The 21478-nt window shown below is 48.4% G+C and overlaps 1 protein-coding gene across 3 annotated transcripts in view; it reads right to left on the minus strand.

The window, feature by feature from the left end:
• The window catches only part of PTPRF (protein tyrosine phosphatase receptor type F), a 376830-nt gene that overhangs the window by 36589 nt on the left and 318763 nt on the right, over positions 1 to 21478 (minus strand). For 2 of the 3 annotated variants that reach the window (XM_041421648.1, XM_041421647.1), the window contains 6 exons: positions 15205 to 15322; positions 12398 to 12976; positions 11675 to 11772; positions 6139 to 6392; positions 5299 to 5389; positions 2045 to 2257 (listed from right to left, as the gene is read on the minus strand). In XM_041421648.1, the coding sequence (XP_041277582.1) occupies positions 2045 to 2257; positions 5299 to 5389; positions 6139 to 6392; positions 11675 to 11772; positions 12398 to 12976; positions 15205 to 15322 (1353 nt within the window). Of the gene's footprint in view, positions 1 to 2044; positions 2258 to 5298; positions 5390 to 6138; positions 6393 to 11674; positions 11773 to 12397; positions 12977 to 15204; positions 15323 to 17557; positions 17585 to 21478 lie in introns of all 3 variants that reach the window. The other variant, XM_041421649.1, reaches the window with a different exon arrangement.

Raw genomic sequence — 21478 nt, forward strand, 5'->3', positions numbered from 1 at the left:
TGGAGTTTAAACGTGCACTTCATGTCTTCACATATGTGAGGAGAAGAAAGGGAAAAATCAAGCCTGCTGGTGTCACACAAATGCACATCTTGATCTACTCTCACAGGTGCCCTTGATCCCAGCCAGGCTGGTTTCAAACATGTGTGAGTACAGAAGATGCTCTTATCTGGGACATCCTTCTGGCAGCATGCACTAGTTCAGCATCCTAGCTGCTCTCCTCAGACTTATCAGCAGAGGTGCCACTGTCTGGGAAAGAAGTGTGGGGAGTGGTTGCCACTTTGTGAAACCTTTCAGTCCCACGAGACCCGGTTTCAATAACTGAAATAGCTGCCATCTCCTGGGTTAATGCTGTTCTTACAGGACATCTGCACACGACCACTGCAACTCATCAAACTGTTCCTACACCTCTGTGTCCAGTTCAAACAGCAGGGCAGGGAGCAGCTGCAGCTCTGAGCATGGCACAGACAAGAAAGCCCATGACTCCCCTTTCTTGGGAAGTGGCTACTCTGTGAGGGAGCGAAATGGCTTTGCCTGCGACTGGCCAGGAAGGTCAAGGTGCATCGGTGGTGGGGGAGGGAAGGAGCAATGCTCATGTGTGCAGCAAGGTGTGACCATCTCCAAAGCTTTGTGTAAGGGGCAAAGATTCATATTTTTTCAGACACACTCTGGAAGCATTGCCTTCCAAGGGAAGTCAGATGCAGAAGAGATCAGAGGGACTGCTATCTCAGTGGCATTTCCAAAGGCAGACTGTGAGGTGCAGGTGCCCCTGCTCCCAGAGACAGTGTTTCAACCACATTCCCTCTGCCTTTGAAGAAGGGCAATGTTATGCACTCCTGCTGACACTTAGATAGCAACCAATTTCAGAGGAGCTGGGTGGGGGAGACAGTGCACAGCCTCGGACAGAGTGCCTCATGCCCCAAATGAAAGCAGATGTGATGCAGCAGGGGATGCAGAAAGGTGGTCTGCAGGAGCAGGGTGTATAGGAGGTTTGTAGGAGAGCTACTGCTGGCTGGTGGCTTACTAGAGGGCTGTGGCAAGTCTATGCTAGTGAGGAGATGATGATTAGAGTTGGGATCAACTAGTTAAGGTCACCTCTTCCTGAAAGGGATTGTCAGGGTGGTCATCTCAAGGCCTCTGCCTTACCTTGTTGTTAATCTGTGACACTTTTTCCCTCACCTTGCCACAGGAACGCGTGAGCTGGATGAGTAATGAAGAACCTGACCAGCCCTAATTAGCCATTACAAGTAAATGAGGCTGAGGAAGGAAGTCACAGCTTGGAATCCAAACAAATGATTCGGTGCATCTCTATTATTTCCATTATTTACACACTGGCTGCTGCCACTGCTGCCACCGCCACTCCTGCCCTGTGTTTACAGCTGGACATTGATCTCCAGCTTTTGCAGCACTGCTCCTTGCTTATTGCATCAGCCCCTCCTGTGCCCAGGCCCCGTGTGCTGCTGGCTTCCAGCAGGGAGACATGCAGGTGAGGAATCCCCACACAACAGGGAAGCGTGCACCTCTGCCCTGCTGATAACCCACTGTGATGGGAGACAGGTTGGCTTCTCCAGATGTCATCTCAAAGTGAAATTCTGGGCAGAGAGGCACCTGTGAGGACAGGTTTGCAGGGGGAGCATCCTGTTCACTGCAGAGTATCAGCAGGCACTGTGCAGGGTAGGATTTCATGGACTGTTTTCTACAGACACTTACTTGAACCAAAGCAGAATGAGAACCCATCCCAACCATGTGCCAAGGTTCTGAGCACAGCCCTGCAAGCCAGAACTGAGCTTGTGCAGAACGTGTGTGTTGACACTGTCCTCCCCACTCATCTGTTATGTGGAACACACGGTGCCATTTCCCTCCAAAAACACCATTTATCAAGTCAATTCCCACGGCTGCCTCCGCTCGTTCAGGCCAGCGATGCAGCCTCCCTCCTTCCTGCCCAGAAAAAGCTGTCATCCTGCTTTGCAGCAAATGCTCACCCTGCCTGCACTGAGCCCAGCTCAGCTCTGCTAGGACAGGCTGTGCCCTCCCCGAAAGTCCTTACCGTGTCCCCGTCCTCCAGCGAGGCCAGCACGAAGCAGCGATAGCTCAGGTCTTGAGACAGAGGCTTGTTGTAGAAACCTTTGTAGTTCTTCTCATCCCCCAGGGTGAAGGTCTCAGGCAGCACATCCACTTGAGCAGCAATGTAGGGCTTGAGCCTGTCTGCCTGGCGTCGCTGCCGCCTGCTCTGACTCCCCTGGCTTATGGCCTCCAGCAGCTGGGGACAAACAAAGTGCCATCACTACTGCTGGCAGCATGACACCACCTTAGGCTGTCACCTTCCTGGCTGTAGCACTCGGCAGGGGTGAAGGGAAGGGAGGAGAAGGTAACTGGGTTTGATTTGTATCTGGTGGTACTAAGGAGCCAGAGGCAAGTATTATCCATCCAAGCATTGCTGGGCCATCTGTCCACAGAACCTCACTGCAAGAACCTCCACTAGGATCTCAACTTTGGAAGCATCCTGAGTCCTGGGAAGCTGACATGGTAAATGTTAGGGCTGAGACAGCCTGGCTGTGACTGTCCCCCTGAGTCATGTATCCCAATGGGCTGGGAGAGAACCAAGCCACGTCCTGTGGCCTAATTATTGATCTGGACAGCAACTCACACTCTCTACGGACACTGGATGTGAATTACAGCTGATGCTGATGTTTAGGGAAAAAGTGACATTTGCCGTCCGTGTCTTTTCCTTCTGTCAGTGCCCCTGTATCTCACCTACTGCTGTGCTGTGGGCAGAGCTTTGTTTAAACCACACAGAATAGTAGCAGATTTCATGGAATGTTCAGAGTAAAAATGGCAAATTTCATAGCCACAAGTTAATGAAAAAGGATATAATGCACAAAAATCCAGTTGCACTGCTAAGAATGACTCTCAAACGTTTAAAGATCTTTTCCAATGAATAAAAAAAGAACATCAAGTTTGGAAGAGAAATTCTAATTCAAAATGAAGAAGGAGAGATGAAATACATTTCACACAGAAATTTATCAAGGCAACACTGTCAGGGCAGATGGGGAACATCAGAGGGTTAGGGATGGTGATGTGCACACAAAGTCAAGCTGCTGAGCTGGCCTTACTCCTCCTGAGGAGGAGCTGGGTGAGAAACCCCTTACTCTTTCCCCTTGACAGTCCATCCTTGTCCTCTTATCAGTACTCACATAGAAGCAATTAAGGAAAACTGTACCTTGTCATTATAGTATCACCAGGGAAAAAAAAAAAGAAAAAAAAAAGAAAAAAAAAAAGAGGCTGGAGAAATCTTGGTTTCACAAATGTCATTGTAATCCTGAAGGAAAAAAGCAGAAAGATAGTTTTTGGAGTGTGGAGTTTGCTTCCTACACCCATCTCTTGCATCTGGCTGAGATTACAGCTGAGCTCTCCGGAGCAGAAAGTGCAGCTCTATGTGCATGTACACAAAACCACAGGGCTCTAGTTGTGGTTAAGGTTGCTGGAGGCTTCTGTCACTTATACATGTAATGCACAGCAAAAGACTGCATCAGAAAACTGCTAGGCCTGCAAAGTTGAGATCCTGAAAAATTAGAAAATTAATACTCCCCGTGCAAAATTAATTCAGCTGTCTTATGCATGTGCATTGTGCTGCACCCTTGACTGCAGAGTCACAGACTATCTTTTCTCTAAGTCCCCTGCTTTGTTCAACACACAGGACAGACAGTGCTTAATCAAAGAGCAGATATTCCACATTTTGTTTTCTTCTTTGCATTATGCAGCCTGAGGCCTTGTTTATTGCTTACTATTCAAATCCAGCTCTGAAGACAAAATTCATAATTTCCTCATGGGCTTTTCTATGGTGCTGATCACTATAATATTACAAGTACTTCACAAACATTAATGATCTTATCTTCCAAACACCCATATGAGTCAAGATAAAAGTGATTATCCCAATTTTAGAGATGAAGAACAGAAACACTGCAACATTAATGTAAAAAAAAGTCCACTAAATTTGAATGTCAAATTGAAAAGACATCAGCTTGTTTTGTTTTTCAAGAAAACTTAGTATTTTCTTTATAGCACTGACTCTATCCAGCTCCTGTTGACTTTCTCTGCAGCTGGGGATGCTTAGGCTTTGCAAATGAGAGCTCCAGGATCTCAAACTGAGCACTCAAAAACATCACATATGCAAGACACTGGCTGCTAATGAAAATTTTAGCTTAAATAATTCGCCTGAGGCTGGGTGAGACAGACAGAAACTACTTCTTTCGATAGCTTTCAATCACCTAAACCTCAAAACCAAAGCAACCTTCCTCATGCTGGTCTTCTTTTCCTTGTGACATCTGTGATGCTGGAAAACTTCTGCAATGAAAATATGCAGGAGACCTGTGGGTGATGGTTCTCCATCACACAGCTGTGCTTCATTTACAGAACAGAACCACAAATACCCATTGTGGAGCTGGAACCTCACAAGAGCGACTGTGTGATCATGTAAATAAAGCCAAGCTGACTTGCACCTTCTGACTGTCATTTCTGAGTGCTACAAGCTTGCAACTTTGTTATCTTAATGGATCTTTCTGTGTGTGATTTCATGGAATTTTTCCTTTACACTTTGGGGGTGGTGGTGTGTGTGGGGAAGAAAGAGCCCGCAAAGCCCTTGTGTGGGAGTCTCCTGACACCTGCACATGCCTCGGGGTGTCAGAGCACTCTCGGCACAGGACAAGCTGCTTGGGGTAATGTCTGGTGAATGCTCAAAGCCTTGAACAAGCAGGTGTGAAGGGAGCTTTGTGGGTTTTGTTAGATACAAGAATGAACTCTTTATCTACACTGCAGGCTTAGGTCCTGTCCAGAGAGGGAAAAGCCTCCTGACAAAAAACGCTTAATAAACTGAAACCAATAGTTTTCTCTCCTAGCTTGTTTTCAATATCAGCATGGTCATTTAATCTGAAAAAGGCTGCAAGGACTGTAAGACCTGTGACAGGATCTGGCCAGAGCTCTGAGACACTCAAGTGTGGTCTCCTAAGGGGGCACATTCTGGGAGGTGGCTCCTCCTTAGCTTGACTCCAGCCTCCTTCCTACATAGTGTCATGAAGAAAGGCTGAGTGGTGAGGTGGCTCCTCCTTAGCTTCAGGAGCACTCCAGCCTCCTTCCTACATAGTGTCATGAAGAAAGGCTGAGTGGGCACCAGTCCCACAGCCCCCATCTCTGATGTGCAGCCTGCACCTGCGTTATTGCTTCCATGCTGCCAGGAGGCCTGGGCAAAGTGTGCTGGGCTGTTTGGGAACCACTTCCATCACAGCAGCTGCTGCACGCTCCTACCTGGTCCAGCTCCATCTCATCAGGCGTCCGCCACCGAGCAGTCAGGGTGCTGGTGCTCTGGTCTGCTGGCACAACCACGATGTAGTACCACCTGGGAAGGAAGGAAGGAATGAAGTGTAAACACTGGACCCTGAGCCATCTCAGGCTCCCTGACCATTGGCAGATCTCCCAATAGTCTCCCTGACGATTTGGCAGGTCACCAAATAACGTGTGCTGCATGACTCAAGGATGACCTACTCCATTCCCCGCCCTTTAAACAGCAAAAGAGCTCAGTAAGGAAAAGGCTGGTTTCCAGCTGCACCAGAGAAGAGAATACTGCCATTACCACTCATTAGGATAATGAAGATCTACAGACTGGGTTCCAGAGGGTGGTGTAGGAGCTGTGAGAAGGACATTTATATAATCGGATTGTAGCAAGAACCCTGGGGAAATTGTGCTTCAGCTCAAGGATACCACAGTAACGAATAAGACTTCCACAAACTCGCTTTTTTAATCTCCTTGAGGCTTTAGGCATTATTTATTTAAAGGATATTATACAGTGTCAGAGAAAGTCCCTCCTGATCCTCAACTGTATTTTTGCCGGTAGCATCTGGAGTATACCCACCAGGGTGAGGGCAAACTGTCAGAGAATTGTCTTAATTTTATTACACATCAATATTTGCTCAGAAAGAGCCAAGACCATGATCCATATTATAGGTAAATGCCTGCCTCTGTAACACAGCCTGCTTGGAAATTCACTCCCGGGTTACAAAATCCACATGCTGGCAGAGGTCTGCCCTGCCTTTCTCTCCCCACCCCTAGCGCCCCACCCTGCCTTCTCCACCCAGGAATGGCACCTACCGAACTGGCACAGTGGTCTGCACTTTGGGAAGAGTTAGTGTGAATTTTCCTTCCTGTATGTACTTGTTTGTGGCGATGGGTTTGCTTTGCAAGACATCAGGAGCGGTGCGGATTGAGACGAGGTGCTGGAGCCCCCCTGCACTGCTCCCACGGTTCATCAGCACAAAAGAATAGTCCGTGTCTGGCTGGAGGTCACTTATGAGCTTCTTCATCGAGTGGCCGTCCACCTCCACACTCTGGCTATTGTACAGAATCTGAAACAGGAAAAGGACATGTTCATACAGCTGACAGCTGCTGCTGCAAACTCACACTCCAAATAGCAGCGCTAGAGATGACAGCCTGGCTCTGGGCCCTCCCTCAGGTGGTTTGGCTACTGTATGCTTTGTAAACAGCCATAAATCTTTAGCTAAAGAAGAGCAATCCCCAGCAGAGGGTGAGCTGTGCTCCCTGTGCCTAGCAGTGATGGAGCACAGAGGGGTCATCTCAGCCTGGGTGGCCAGGGCCAGCAGTGAGCCTGGTGGTGCCACATGCACTGCTTTTCAGTACCTACTTGGGGGAGGAATCCAGATGGCTGTGCTTTGCCCCCACGTGGAAATGAATGGGTCTTTGTTTCTTCTCTCACAAGGCTACAACATGCAATAGGCTTGTGGTGTAAAACCCTGTCTGCTTAAATTGGTGTCAATCCCATGTCTACCAGCTGATGCCTGGTTGCATGCTTAATGCAGATCATCCCCCTCCCAGCAAGGTGACCGGGGGGTTACACGCCTCACCAATGAGCTGACAAATCCAGCACAGGGCTCACAAATTGGTACCCAGAATGGTGGCTCTGCAGGTGTGACACCCTGTCGCCATGGCAACAGATGCTGGTGCCACACAGCCGTGGGCAGGAGGTCGGAGCTGCTTTTCCCTGCCACGCCTGCAGCAAGGGGCTGTGGGCAGGGCAGGGCAGAGGCACTGGTGGCTGGGGGCAGTGAGAGCCCCCCACGCACAGCTTCCCCCCATGGACCACTCAGCTAACAACATTTTTCAACGCCTTCTTGTAGATATGCAGGACCCCCACCTCCCCCAGGCACAGCAGCCATGGGCACTGCTGGATTAGCTGCACCCAGCAGCTCATCTGCCCTGGGAACCTCGATCCTGATCCTACTGGAACAACTCCTTACCCCAAAACCCTGGGTGTTGCCTCTGCAAAGCAAGAACTCACACAGTTCCTAGAGACAGAGACCAATGGGGTGTACACAGCTAGAGAGGCCAGAGGTTGTGTCCCAGATGTGAAAAAGCAGCACATTTCTTTGCACCAGGTGACTGTCCAGCATGCCACGGGAGTGCTGGATTTCTGACAGTGGTGCAGAGACACAGCATGCCAGAAACTGGCAACGGTACAGCTGGAGCATGTTAAACCATGCCAGTTGCTAGGTGTTGCAGGCAGAGACCCCATGGTAAAATGTGCTTGTTTCAACAGCAGCCTTGAAAGAGAGAGAAGACAGTTCTGTGGAAAACTAATTACTTCAAATAATTTTTCACCAGCTGAGCCCCACTCTTCAGGCTGACACTGGCAGCAAGGGGTGGGACCAAACTTTCCTTCAAGTCCCCTTTTCAGCAGGTGACTGAACTCTACAGAAAGCTGCCAGCTTTCTAGGACAAGGGCAGCTGATTAGCACTGCTCTAATGTTCAGTGTTGGAGATGGAAGGGAGAGAGAGGTCCTGGAAAGAGATCTGAACGACAGCGGAGCACAAGGACCTGGCTAGGCCTAGAATTTGCAGCTCAGCTTTTGTGTTATCCAAACAGCAATACCCACAGCATGCTTCAATCCTCTCCATGTCACTTTGCATGGAGATCAGGATAGGAAGAAAACAGCTCCAGCTTTTTTGCTGCTGAGAAAATACTCCTAATGGGTAACACACCAGCAGAGAGAAGCCAGCTATGGAGAAGAGATGCAATCAATCTCATTTGTTGACATGCTTCAGTTTTCAGGAATGGACTATGAAAGCAAGCATCAAGTAACTAAAGCAACAGGTTGGCAGGGACAAAGGCCCTGCTGCTGCTCCACATGTGGGAAAGGCTGTCAGAGGTAGCATAGTAGAACAGCCAGAGAGAATTGTTTTCTGTTGTGACTCCTCTTAATGGTGTTTTCTCCTGGGCTTTATTTAATCCCTTTCTCCAAAGACATGTGCATGAGTGAAAAATCAAAATGAAGAAATGCTTCTTGCAGCACTGGAATCCGATAAGCATTTGCTCTGACACAGAAGTAGGTACACCAAAGACAGGACTACTAGACTTCAAATCATCTTAGCAGCCTTAGCAGCTTTGCTGTCTGGACCAGCACCACCCCTTCCAATGACATTGCAATAGTACAGGTCTAGATACACCAGATGCCAGTAAGTCAGGGCATGTTCTGGGGGAGAAGCAAGACCTCTCTTTCATGTGCTCCCACACAGATTTGAACAAAACCAAACTTCCAACATTAAAACCTATGCTGAAAGGATGATAAGCCCACAGAGTTCTGCTGCCTCTTGGATAAGACTTCTCATTACAAATTCTTGCCTAATAAAGGCATCACCAACTGCTTCTCAGTGTGCTCTAGGGAAGACACCCACCAACTCCCTGCACATGAGCATGTGCTGGGGACAGAGCCATTTTCCTAGAGCAAGAGGAGGCAGAAGAGATGGTAAGCATTTCAGTTCAGAGTTTCCCTGCCTGCTCTGCACTGTAACTGGCAAGGACACAGCCTCTGAATCAGTGCTAACACCAGATGATGATTTTTACTGCCATGCACAGGAGTTTGCATCCAAAGACAGTGAAATTGGCATTTGCAATGCTATCCTGAAGCATTCTCTGCCATCCCTCCTTTTCACAGCTGCTGCAGCAGTTCCACGTCCCTTTACCTGCCACAACACATTGTCTTCTCAAATGTTATGCACCATTAGTTAAGGCCTCTATGTAAACCTTACATTAATGTAAGGGCTCAGAGACAGTCATTCATGTGCAGCTGGAAGATGCCTGGAAGCTCAAGCAGGAATGCTATTTAGAGGCTGCATCATGGCCCAGTGGTGACTACCAGAGCAATTCTGGCCCAAGGGTTCTGAACTGCCAAACAGTGCTGACTAGCCCATAGATTGCTGTAAAATGTCATCTCTGCTGCTCTTACTCACAGGAGAAGATTTGCAAAGCTAGGTAGGTCCAAATGTCACTGCTGAAGTTCTCATATTTGATTTCAAGGCAGTACAGAATGTATTGAACTAAAAGATGAAAAGACACATAGTGTGCAACACTGGGAAAGATAACAACTCGATGGAAAAGTAGACAAGGCTGGAGTATTTGCAGGCAGGAGTAATTACTACATTCTATGGGACACACTACGAGAAAGCACTGCCCAGCATTCTCAGGGGTTATTTCCAAACCCGTATCATTATAATTTTCAAAAGGCGCTGCTCCTTCTGCCCATTTCTAAAATACCTTGTAATGCTGCCTTTAACCAATATATCCTCTGTCCCACACTTAAGTTGAAGAATGTATCTCAGAAAAATGCACTTTCCCCAAGGAGAAGGTTGTATCTATCTTGCACTTTCCATGAAAGCTCCAGAACAGCTTTCTGCAGGTGGAATAAAAAAAGGAATAGTGCCTCTGCTCCACCACAACTGCTGGGCAACATTTTACAAGGAATTTATCTCCTGGACCAGAAGAAGCTGTGAAAATTCCCCAAAGAGATCTCAAAACTTCATTATTGATTTGGCAGCAATGAAAAATCTTAAGGTCTCAGTTCATTCTCTAATAAAAAAAGCACCAGTCCTGCCTGTGCCTCACTATTCATTGTCGGAACAATATCTACTTTAATTAAATCTGTTAAAGTAGAATATGACACCCTTTGGGACATAGATTTAGCATGAGACTGTTTATCAAGTGTAGATAATACTAATTGTTCCCATGGAGATTTATGTGCTATGCTAGTTACAGTATTAGGCTCTGGCCTCAGCATCCCATGTGCCTGAATCAGAGGAGAGAGGTGAACCTTGTTTATAAAAACACAAAATCCTGAAGGTTAAGGATTTCTTTCAACTGGCACAGTCAGTGAATTAGAGCTGACCCTCTTAGCTCCTGGCCTTGACTCACATGGGTCTGCAAGTCTGGAAATATTCATAAAAAGAAGGCACTATTAGAGAAATATCCTTCTAACACTCTGGTTTGCATGACTGCTCTCAAGTTAATAAGTGGCTAATGCCATCTCCCATGTTAGCTAAGGGTTAACCTGCAGCAGGGGCAGACCCTGAGTCACCTTGTGATAGCAATCACAGCTATGCAGCTAGGAGAGGAGACAGACCTTGCATCAGCATTACATCCCTGGCTCCTGGCTACCTCCAGGCTACTACTCCCCCATCCCTGTGTGGTAGTAATGCTCCCAGGGTCACACTGTCCCTCTCCAGCATGGCACTGTCAGACAGCAATGTGGGCTTTGGGCCACAACAGAAGGCCAAATGAAGCACACTGCCTCTGCAGCAGAGTGCCAAGTAACAGGGCTCTGTGAAGTTCCTTGCAGCCAGATATCTGAACACTGATCCTAAGAGATGTGCCCTACATCTGGGAGAGCTCTGAATACCACAAGGTCTTCACAAAAGCCTTGTCTGCTTCAGCTAAACTGTATGTTAACAAGTGCCTGCTATTGATCAAGTTAATTCAGCTTCAGGGTTTAAACAAGGAGAGTTAGTAACAAGGAAGGGGAGATACTCACACACTTTGATGTGGATGCAGTTCAAGATTTCCCCTCATTCCCCTGGCCATGGATCCCCCACAGCTCATGCAGGCCTTGTATTTGCACTTTAGGCACAGCATGGCAGGAGGCACATACAAGAAGAAAGAGAAGTCACACTGCTTCCAGCCCAGCACCTTTGCAGAGGCAGAAGATTGGTGCTGAGACTGGGAAGATTATCTTCAATGATGTGACATGCTGGTCTTGTTTCTTAATGGAGAGAAACTGCACTGTGATCTACACACTCCAGTCTTTTACCCATGTAAGTGACAAGTACTGGGGGTTAGACAAGAGCAGGGTCATCAGTGTTTTCTACAGCCTGCTAGATGACACCTCATCCAGAACTGTACTGGTGAAAACAGAGCAGCATTCCTGCAGAGTTCCTGCTGTACTGACTCATTTTGTGCTGCTCATATCTCTAAGACATTCAGGAAGTTTGATGATGCTTTGTCCCTTCACTGCCTGAGATTATGAATCTGCCCTGATGCTCTGAAGTAATTCATGAAGGTGATATGGATGTTTGAGACAGGACTTGTAGTAAAAGGAGTTACTCTTAGTTTTATTCACTGTCTGGTTTTCAGACCACTTTGTCCTGCTAATTTCTTGTGATTAAACCAAATTTATAACTCTTCACACCTCAGCTCCATGTCAGGCATCATGACAAGCTTGTGTGACCACAGTCATGGAGCTACAGTGGTGAGCCTGGCCGACAGAACCCAGTTGATGCTGCTATCCACTGTCCTGCTCACTGCTACAGGTGGAGCTTCCTCTCCTCCAAATCCCACTCTTACCTTAAAAGGCACTGCAGATTTATAGGAGTCAGGCACTTCCCAGCTCAGCAACACAGATGTTTTCATGACGGCATTGACACGGAAGTTCTTAGCAAACACTGGAATGAAAAACAAGATATTTGAGCACTGTAAAGCCAAGTGAGGAGGGAGCCAGGCAGCAGCTCGACTCTGAGTCTCTTTGTCTAACTCAGCAGCAGAGGTCAAAGAGTTCAGCTACAGCAGAGAAGTAAGAAATGAGAAGAGACCAGCAGCCTTTTACCAAGTCTACAGTCTCCAGAGGAGTTCTGCTTTTTGACTATACTTTTCAGCATCACAGAAAGGAAGTTGTAGGCTGAGCTGCAGCCTTTCTCTATCCCCACTCCACTCACACTCCCTTGGCCCTTCGTCATGATCAAACAGCAGTGTAATTCAGGTACTGGATCTGCAGATGATCCTTCTCAGCCACCTGCTCCAGTTCAAGCAAGAGCCTTTCATGTACAGATAAAACATCCAAGTGTGCCTGTGGATGCAATTAAGGTGCCACCAACGCCCTCTCCCCCCACATGGCAACTTTTGAAAATCTTTGCTGAGCTTTCCCTCACTGAACTAGTTTTAGACTAGGGAGCCACACAGTACCTGATCACAACAGTCACAGCAGAGGAGAGTGAAGCCTCATGAACCAAAGCAGAGGTCCCTGTCCTGGAGGCAGAACTTCCTGTTAGGGTTTGTTAGAGGGGCACTTACCTTGCTCTACAGGCATGGTCCGGGACTGGATGCTGGGGCTGAGTGGCCCAGCCCCCTTATTGGTGCGGGCCCTCACTTTGATGTCGTAAGTGGTATCAGGTTTCAAATTTGTCAAAGTGATACTCGTGTCCTTGGTGATGTTAGCCAGGTCCTGCTGGCTATTTATGTCCCTGTATACCACTGTGTAGTTGACAATCTTGCCGTTTCTTTCTGCCAAGACCGGGGGGTCCCAAGCAACTTCTGTGGTGGAAGTGGTAAGACCCACCACACGCAGGTTCTGTGGGAAGCCGCTTGGCACATCTTCAGCAGTTGTGATCTCCTTCTCAAACTCCTCTCCTGGGCCAGCTCTGTTCTTGGCAGACAATTTGAAGAGGTACGTGGCCCCCTTGTGCAGGTTGGTCACTGTGTAGTGATGGTCTCTCTTCCCGAAGTCTATGGTGTTCATTTTTTCCTCATCCAGACGTCTGTACTGCAGTCGGTAACCCAGCAGCTCCCCTACCATCTCCTTGGGTGGGTGCCACTGGATGAGGGCTGTGTTCATGGCTGTCGTGCTAATCATCATGGTGGGCTTCCCCGGGACTGCAACATAAACACACAATGACCATCTATAGCCTGGGAGGAGGGGAAGGAAGGATCGCTTCCGTGCCGCTCAGTCCGTGAGGATTGAGGAAAGTGGGAAAGTTCAGACAACAGAGTGAAGAGGATGACAGACAATTCACAGGGATAGAGGCAGACTGACCCTAATCCGGTGGCGAGGGAAGCTGGAGCCAGCCAGCCAGCTCTAGGTTGCCATTTTCCCACGTGCTGCCATTTAAACCAGAAATAAATTCAGCCATATCCAGCCCCAAAATTCATCCCCTTTTACAGGAAACGTTTAAAGTACCTCAAAGCATCATATTTATCTCAGAGAAGATCTGAATCCCGTCCTCCCAATCAGTGGTCTTCAGACACTCCAGCCAGTGCACAGCACCAGGCCATGCTGGCCCTGAGGCACTGCACCACAACAGACACCCCGAAGCCCGATTCCAGCACCCTGGTCTGTCTGGAGGCAGACAAATTTCATCCTGAAACCTTGCAGTTTTACCATCTGCAGAGGCAGCGAGCAGAGCTGGGTGGGCTGTTTGCCATCAGAATATATTTTGGTTTAGTTGAGAAGTAGATTCGTGATGTCAGTGTTGATGGGAGAGGTGAACACAAGCGTTCCACAGGATTTTTGCTTATGCTGCACAAGTCAAGGGGTGTTGCCGTCACTGGTTAGGAACTGATGGTTTTAAAATGATGGTTTAATACCTTGATCTCCTTCAGTTAAAAAAAGGATGCGTCTTCACATCAGCTCAGATTTGTAAACAAATTAACTGATAGAGAAGATACTCAGAATCAAAGGCATGTGGCCACAGATATGAAAAAAAGAAAAAAAAGAAGAAAAGGGATTGCAGCCAAACCTAGTTAAATATCCTTGTAGTTTTTTGAAATGTATGAGCCCATAGTCGAGCACAAGGGAAAACCATATTTGCCAGAATGATGCCCACTTTTTGCCATCAGAGGGCGACACCAACGCTCCCCTTTGAGGTCATGCCTGCAGTCGAGCCTGTACAAAGGCCCTGAGGGCGGTTTTGTAGGTATTTAGGACATATTACAGGCAATTACATTCCCACTGCCAGTGCCATCCTCCTTGCACTCATTAAACAATGTCTAACAGCAGCTAGTATTAAGGGACACAGTATTTTCAAAGCTGATTCCAAATATTAACCTTAAAATGTGCATCATAACATGGGAAGATCCATTGCGGTTTACAGTACAACACTGGGATGTTTAGGAAGCTCTTCCTGTTTATAGGACAGCTGTAGCAATTTGATGAACAGAAAATACATCATAGCAAGGCACCAGGGAGACAGCATTTGAGACTGTGACAGTGGAAACTACCTCTGGAGCTCCCCATATGCAGCGCGGAGGAGATAGCAAGCTGTTCCTTGTTTAAAAGCACCAGGAACAAACGCTCTCAGTTTGCACAAGCTGCATTCCCATAATAACAACTGGTAAATACTGTTCCTGTGGCTGGTGTGAGGAAGCAGCAGGATTATTGGTTGCAGGACAGGCTAGTGAGTGGACAGGACAGTGCCAGCTAGTTGGTACCACTGCCAAAGGCAAGCTTGACCACACCTGGAGGGAAGTGCCAGATGACTCCTGGGTGCTCCAGCTCCAGGCGCAGGTACGATCTACTGAGACAGCAGAACCAAACCGGCTGGGATCACCAGGACCTGGAAGTTCTGTCTGCAGCACTTCTACGGCAGATTTGTTGCATTCCAGGTTTTACCGTGGCTCCAGGAGCAGCCAGGCTCAGCTATGTAAACAGTATCAATGGCAGAGGGGAGCTGAGAAGCCCCTCTTAGGAGCCCGCTGTGCCAGGGGCCCTTCCAGGCAGCACTGCAGTCACCACAGGAAGCAAGAAATGGCACTTGCCTAAAGGAACAAAGTGAGGACAGGCCAGGACTCCAAAGCTGAGGGAGAGCCTGGACTTTCAGGCTTCCTCTTCCCAGTTCTCTGGACTATGCAGATGAGCTCAGACCCATGAGTTTCACTGCTCTCTCACCAGCTCTGGTAGCGTATCTCCATCTGTTTGCTGCACTTTGCTCAGGTGATCCAGTGGCAAAGTCTCTTAAGCATGGGCTAGAGATCACAAGAGTTTGTACCTCTGCAGCATCTCCACCCCTCTTGCTTCCTCCTGGCCTTGGCCATGCTCCCCACGCACCTCTTGGGAGGTTTTACCACCACCCCATGAGGCTGTGACACCTGCTCCCCACACTCACCTGCCCCTGTGGTGGTGATGACTTTGGGCTTGCTGCGGGCACCATCTCCTTTGGTGGTGTAGGCAGCAACTGTGACAGAGTAGGTGGTTTCTGGCAGCAGGCCTCCAATGACTGTCTCCTGGGAGTGCATTCACGAGGCAGAGAGGAGGCAAACGAGAAGAGTAAATACTTGTTACTGGAGTGAGCCAAAGGAAGGCACCAGGGTCAGTGTCTCCCACAGCAACACACTGACAACACTCCCTGGCTCACACTCATGCATCGTGCTCAAACACACATGTTGCACAGAGCCAGCAAACAACTGCTTCCACTCCAACACTCACCTTCCTCATTTCAACCTCTGCCTTTAACATTTGGCCTTTCCAGGGACCCACCAGCAACCCATGTCAGCAGCTCTGCTCTCCCACGGCTTCTGCCAAGAGGGAGATCTGATCCAGATATGGTCCTGTGTGAAAGCTAAGTAAGGGGACTATGGAGCTGTGAACCAGAGCAAAAGCTAGTTCACCTGGCTATGAGAATCTCTTGGGGGATAATTCCAGAGTTTTTAAAGTTGTGTCTTGCAGCAGAGCCGTGGGGAGTACAGGGAGGCAGTGCAGGGGTGGGGGGCCCCAGGCAGGGAGCACCTGCAGCTCTAAGAATTATGTTCACCCTCCTTGCCAGGCACTGGGTTGCAGGGATGGGATAGGTCAGTGCAAGGCCCTGGCAAGACCTGGAGGGAAAACCTCCATCGTGGGAGGTCTGGGAGAGAGGCAGACTCACAGGGTGCATCCCTGCAAGCTCTGGCTTCCTCTGGGCAGGAGGAGGGCATGGATCCACACTTCAATTTGAGATCAAAGAGAAGAACACTGCTCCTCCCTCCTGGCCTCCAGCAGCAATGTGACTGGTGCCAAGCCTGGCTGGCCAGGCCTGCGAACGAGTGAGCTCAGCGAGCTCAGCAGCTCCCAGCAGCTTGGGCAGGTACCCCTGAGCAGCGCTCATCTGTGGTGCTGTGGGACTGTCTGGGCCATTAGCACTAATAACCCATTGGGTCAGGGGGCAAGAGATGAGCAGGCTGGAGAAGGGGCTGGGGAAGCTTTTGGAACAGAGGCAGCAGCTCCACATTGGATATTTACCCCTTCAGACAAGGAACAGGCAGAGATGGAGCGGGTTAAGTTTGAGCTGCTGAGAACAGGCAGCATGGGCACTGTCAGAAGCTGCTCCAGAGGTCTGACCCCTGCCCAGGGGATCCTTGCCAGCCTGAGGGGTACGAGGGGTGCCTGCGGTGGCTCTCAGAGTGCAGCCATTCTCCCATCACTCACTCGCACAAACACCCACGCTATTAAACCTGCTGATTTCCAGTCAGTGCTGCTGGTTCAGGTTACCTGCCCAGGCTTACTCATCAAAATCACCACGTTACCATCGCAGAACCAGCCAGCCCAGAGAAGTATCAACAAGCACCAACAAGAACCCCGCCAAAATCACCGTGTGAACCAGAGTCCAATCCCAACTCCGCCCCTGCAGCAGATCGTGTGTGCGGGTGAGTGGACGCACAGTCCCATCGGTGCCAATGGACCCGCGGGGAAGCACTCTCACAAAACCTGCAGACTCTGAACGTCCCAAGAGAATTCACTCCTCCCAAACCCATGCAAAGAGAAATTCTCACGCAAAAGCATGCCACCGGGAGCAAAGCAAGCAAGCTGGGAGGAAGGGAGAGAGACGAGGGATGGATGAAAGAAGGTCTGATTGCATAATGCAAACACAGTGCTGTCATGACAAAGCCACTCCGAGCAAGAATGCTCCGTATAAAGCAGGAGGAGAAATGCATCGTGCTGGGGAAGCTCACAGTAGGGCACATAATTGAATTGCTGACTCTAAAAAGGTCATTTTCTAGTTTGTTCCTCCAAATTTATAGCTCAGAATTATGTGGGGAAAAATTGAATTTAACTGTTTAAATGTGATTGTTTTCTTATTACTATCTGTGTTTCAACCAAAGGTCATGGTTGAGGGTGTAGGTTATTTCTCATGACTATGATCAATGTGGTTTAAAGATTATGTATCTAATTTTACCACATAACTTGGTGGGCCAACTACTGCAGGATGAGCCTCCTGAGTTGATCACTTGAACCTGCCTAAAACTGCACTGCAACAAGCTGGAAATACAGATTATAGGAAATGTCAATTGCTTTTCTGCATTTAGGAGCAATCTAAATGCCAATTTTCTCTGGATTTGCTGCTTGTAGAAGGTTTCACAATGTAACTCTCCATCCTCATTAAGGGAGTGAAAGGAATGTTTTGACAGTACTGCGTCTACGAAATTCAGAAATCGATTTACCAAACCCCTCTCTTCCAACCTGGAATACACACAAGTGGTACTTACATGGTCCACGGAGTCCTCAGCTCTCCACTGATGAGGGAGAAAGGAAGGAGGAGAGAAAAATGGAGACACAGAATTTTAAGGGGCAACGTGTAGGAAAGGGATGACAATGACGACAACAGCAGGGGTTAGCAGAACTGGGTTGGGGGAATTACAACACTTATACACAGAGGGTCACTTGACACAGGCTGTGCCAAGGGAAGAAATGGCATAGAGCAATTTTTGACATGCTGCTAGCCTGCGCAATGAGTCTGAGATCATTCACACAAACAGACAAAGAGCTTCCTTCTCACTCAGGTGAAGAGTCCCCCTTTACTTTTTGTACTTTGCAGTATTTTCCCCTTCTGGCTTTGTTTGCATTTTTCTGCCTCTTCCATGAGCAGAAACAAGAAGGGACAGGTTGTACCAACTAGACTCTGAGGGTGACTGCTGTCTCACAAGACACTCACAACAGTTCTGTTGCCTGATCTCCAGTTTCTGTTCTAGTGATCCTCCAGCCACCATCTCTTGCTGACAACCAAAGACAAAACAGAGGCACTCTCTGCAGGGAAGCACCAATACAGAACTTCTAGAGCTTCTTTATCCTGCATCATTTGCAAAGTGCTCTGGGGACTTCAGAAAACCAAAAAGTGCCATCTGTCATCAACAGTGCAAGAGAAGCTGAGATCTCACACAGAGCTTCACACTAAGCTGCTCCTCTCCAGCAGTGGTGAGTGGCTTGGAGAGAGGTTCCAACTTGTGCATGTACTGAGGAAACAGCTTCTCACTCCCAATTACACAACACCAAATGGCAAACACTCATTTGGCAATAGCAGCCTTGCAGGGAAAGCTTCTACACAAACTGATTTCCCACCAAAAGCTCACATGGATTCCTGGCCATGGCAGTTCAATACAGGCTCTGAGATCTTCTGGCTGGATTTGGGGTTGTAGGGCATCAAAGCTGCCTTGGGGTGGTGAGACAGTAGAGCCTGGCTGCTGCCACGCATGCCCACAGCAGCGTTCTTTGTGCTTGGTGCTCCAAAGGAAGGCTTGCAGAGATCACACAGAACTCTCTCAGCCAAGGTGATGTGTTACAGCTCACGTTACTAAATCTGCCTGGGGGAAGCACCAGTCCATGGGTTCAAGCACAGAGATGAAAGTGAAGATAGTTATTATTGCCCCTGATTCACAGTGTGAGACCTAGCAAACCTTGCTTCTCAGCCTGACCTGCCAGCTGTGAAACTGCTCAGATACCAACTTCTTCAGGACCCTGGGAAGCTCAGCTAACACTGCTGAAATGTTTGGGAACCTGCAAGTGCAACAGAAGCACTAAATGGCATCAAAGATACAAGCTGCCTTTTGAACTCGGGCTATTTGAGGTGGCTTTCGAAGGCTGCAGTCTATCACAGTGGCACAGTACTCACCTCAGCAGTAAAATACATGGCATACTTTCAAAATATTTGCTATTTTATTCTCTAAATTCAGAGAGAAGAAGCTGTTGGAGAAATGTTTCTCTAAGATTTTATTACAGTTCACTTATTAGATGCCATGAGACTGCAGTACAATTATTCCCTAAACCATCTGAACAGTAAATTTCAGCAGAGGTCTAGTTTCCCCTAAATACTTTTTATAAAGCCAAGACCCTGACTAAGCATTATGGTCACTAAAGGCTCTCTTTCCACACGCCTCGGTGCCATTTCCACTGTTACACACTTAGCTGAACCCAAGTCATTGCTGTTTACATCCCACCCATGCCAGCCTGCCCACAGCACGGTCAACAGCCACACACTCCTCCCTGCTGATCTAAAAGCTGGCAGGAGTCCTGCCATAGGAAGGATCCGAGTCCTGGTACTCACTTCTCCTACAAAAGCATGTCCCTGGTGGGTGGCAGCCACGTGGCTGGGAACACCCCAGCCTGCCTCCATGTAGCTACAGGAGCAGAATGTGACACCTCACTGCAAGGAACAACAGAGCAGAGCTGGGCTCAGGAGGCCTCTCACACCATAGCAGGGAGTTTATCATGCCCTAGGATTTTAAACTGAGTGTTTAATGTTCAAACTCTGTTTGCTCTAATGTTTCAGTGGACTTTAATCTTGCATTAGATCAGAGTGCAAAGAAATGCCTTGAGATCTGTGCTGGAGTAAAAACTGTGAAAAGCCAGGCTTGCATAAATACCTTGGTAGAAATTCAGTTTCATTACGAAAATTTAATCTACAGATCAAAACATTTCCTTCCTTAAACTAGCTCAATTGCTTCTTAACTGTTTAAGGTTGGTCAGTAAGACAAATTGATCTGAAAAGCCCAGGAGCAGTCATAAAAAGAACTGAGAGAGGACTGTGTGCATGAGGCAGGATGGCTCTGGGAAGTGCTAAAGCTAACAGTGTGTATTTATGGCAGCTGCAATGCTTTAATGTTTCATTTTACACTTCAACACAGCATAGTCATGTCTCACCAGGGAACGGCTGTTTTCCCTGACCCAGGCTGTTGCAAAAGACAGATTCAAGCCCTCAACAGTCCTAGCTATGGGAAGCCAATATTGGTTTTCCTGCAAATCCTTCTCCTCTCTTCTTCAGTAACTGTGGTGCAACAGTGGAACTCCAGACATAAATTCAGTTACTTGGTCAGTGAGATGCAGAGGGATCTGAGGGTACCAGAACTTCATCTTGGTCCTTCACTGAAGTGCCTCTTGGATGATGCCTTACAGTTTTGTTCCACTTAGGAAGCAGAGAACATCCCACCTCCATGCTGGACTCCCACCTGGACAAGTACACATCTATGAGATGTTCCAAGTGCATTCAGAGAAAGGTCCTTGACTATCATGCAATGGAAGAGGGAGGCTGTAAATTTCTGTAAATGTTGTGCCTGGGGTAGGTACTGCTCAGGGAGAATTGAAGCCTCTGCTTTCTCCTTTGATCTCAATCCAATAGCTTGAAGTGATTGCCATTTCTTCTTCCTGCTCTTCTGGAGCAAGCTGGTGGGATGTGCACTTAGTTTGCATGCTGGTTGGTGAAGTGCTGCCTGCAGAGACCACACTTCCTGTGAGCCTGGAGCCCTTCTTGAGAGCAGCACATACCTTTCTTGTGCCATGACTCTGCACAGCAGGAGAAGGTGGCAGCCTTCTGCGTGTAGCCAGCTGTCCCCACCCAGCCATGCAAAGTTGTTTGGGCAAGCTGGATCTGCAGGGAGGGCAGGGTTAAAGCTCACTGCCCCTCCTAACATCCAGCAGCTGCCCAGAGACTGGAGACCAAGGAAATGAGGTGGGCCCCCGTCTTCCCGTGTCAAGCTTAATGCTTGTGTCCCCTGACCCTGCTATCCCTCGCTCCCTTGAGCTGGGGAGGACTTGAAGTAGTGGTGGAGTGCAGCTCCTGCACTGGGCTTCTTTCAAAAGCCCTCTCTTGGTGCTTTATGCAAGACCCAAGGCACAGAGATTAATCTTCTGCCACTGCCCACCACGGGACCTGGCCGAGCTGTGCCAGGCATGGCCCGAACAAGAGGGGCTGCAGGTCCCTGATCCAGCTCTGCAGCTGCACAACCCTGGGAGCTCCTCCACAGGGTACGGTCACATTTGCTTGTCCATCAGGCTGTCAGTAGGAGGTGAGAGCTCAGACTGGAAGGCACACAGAATCCTGACAGAGGTAATCAGTCATAGGCACAGCCACAGAGGGGAGGGAGAGGCCTCAGCTCCATCACAGGACCTTCTTAACAACTGATTACTCTGCTGAGGCAGGAGGCTGTAAAATAAAATGTGATCTCTCCAGCACCAGGCCCCCCCGTCTCTGCTGATGTTTCAGTCCTTTCTGCTCAAACGGTTTTGAAAGCTCAGAATCCATATCATCTGCATAGCTAACATCTCCGTTCCCCTGCCTTTTTCCTTTCATCTTCGTTTACTCTCTTTCCATTTCTCATCTTCAATAAGGAAAAATCATGAGTCAGCTTTAGTATCAG

This window comes from Onychostruthus taczanowskii, unplaced genomic scaffold, assembly GCF_017590055.1.
Source record: "Onychostruthus taczanowskii isolate IOZ18803 unplaced genomic scaffold, ASM1759005v1 scaffold7, whole genome shotgun sequence".
Lineage (NCBI taxonomy): Eukaryota > Metazoa > Chordata > Aves > Passeriformes > Passeridae > Onychostruthus > Onychostruthus taczanowskii.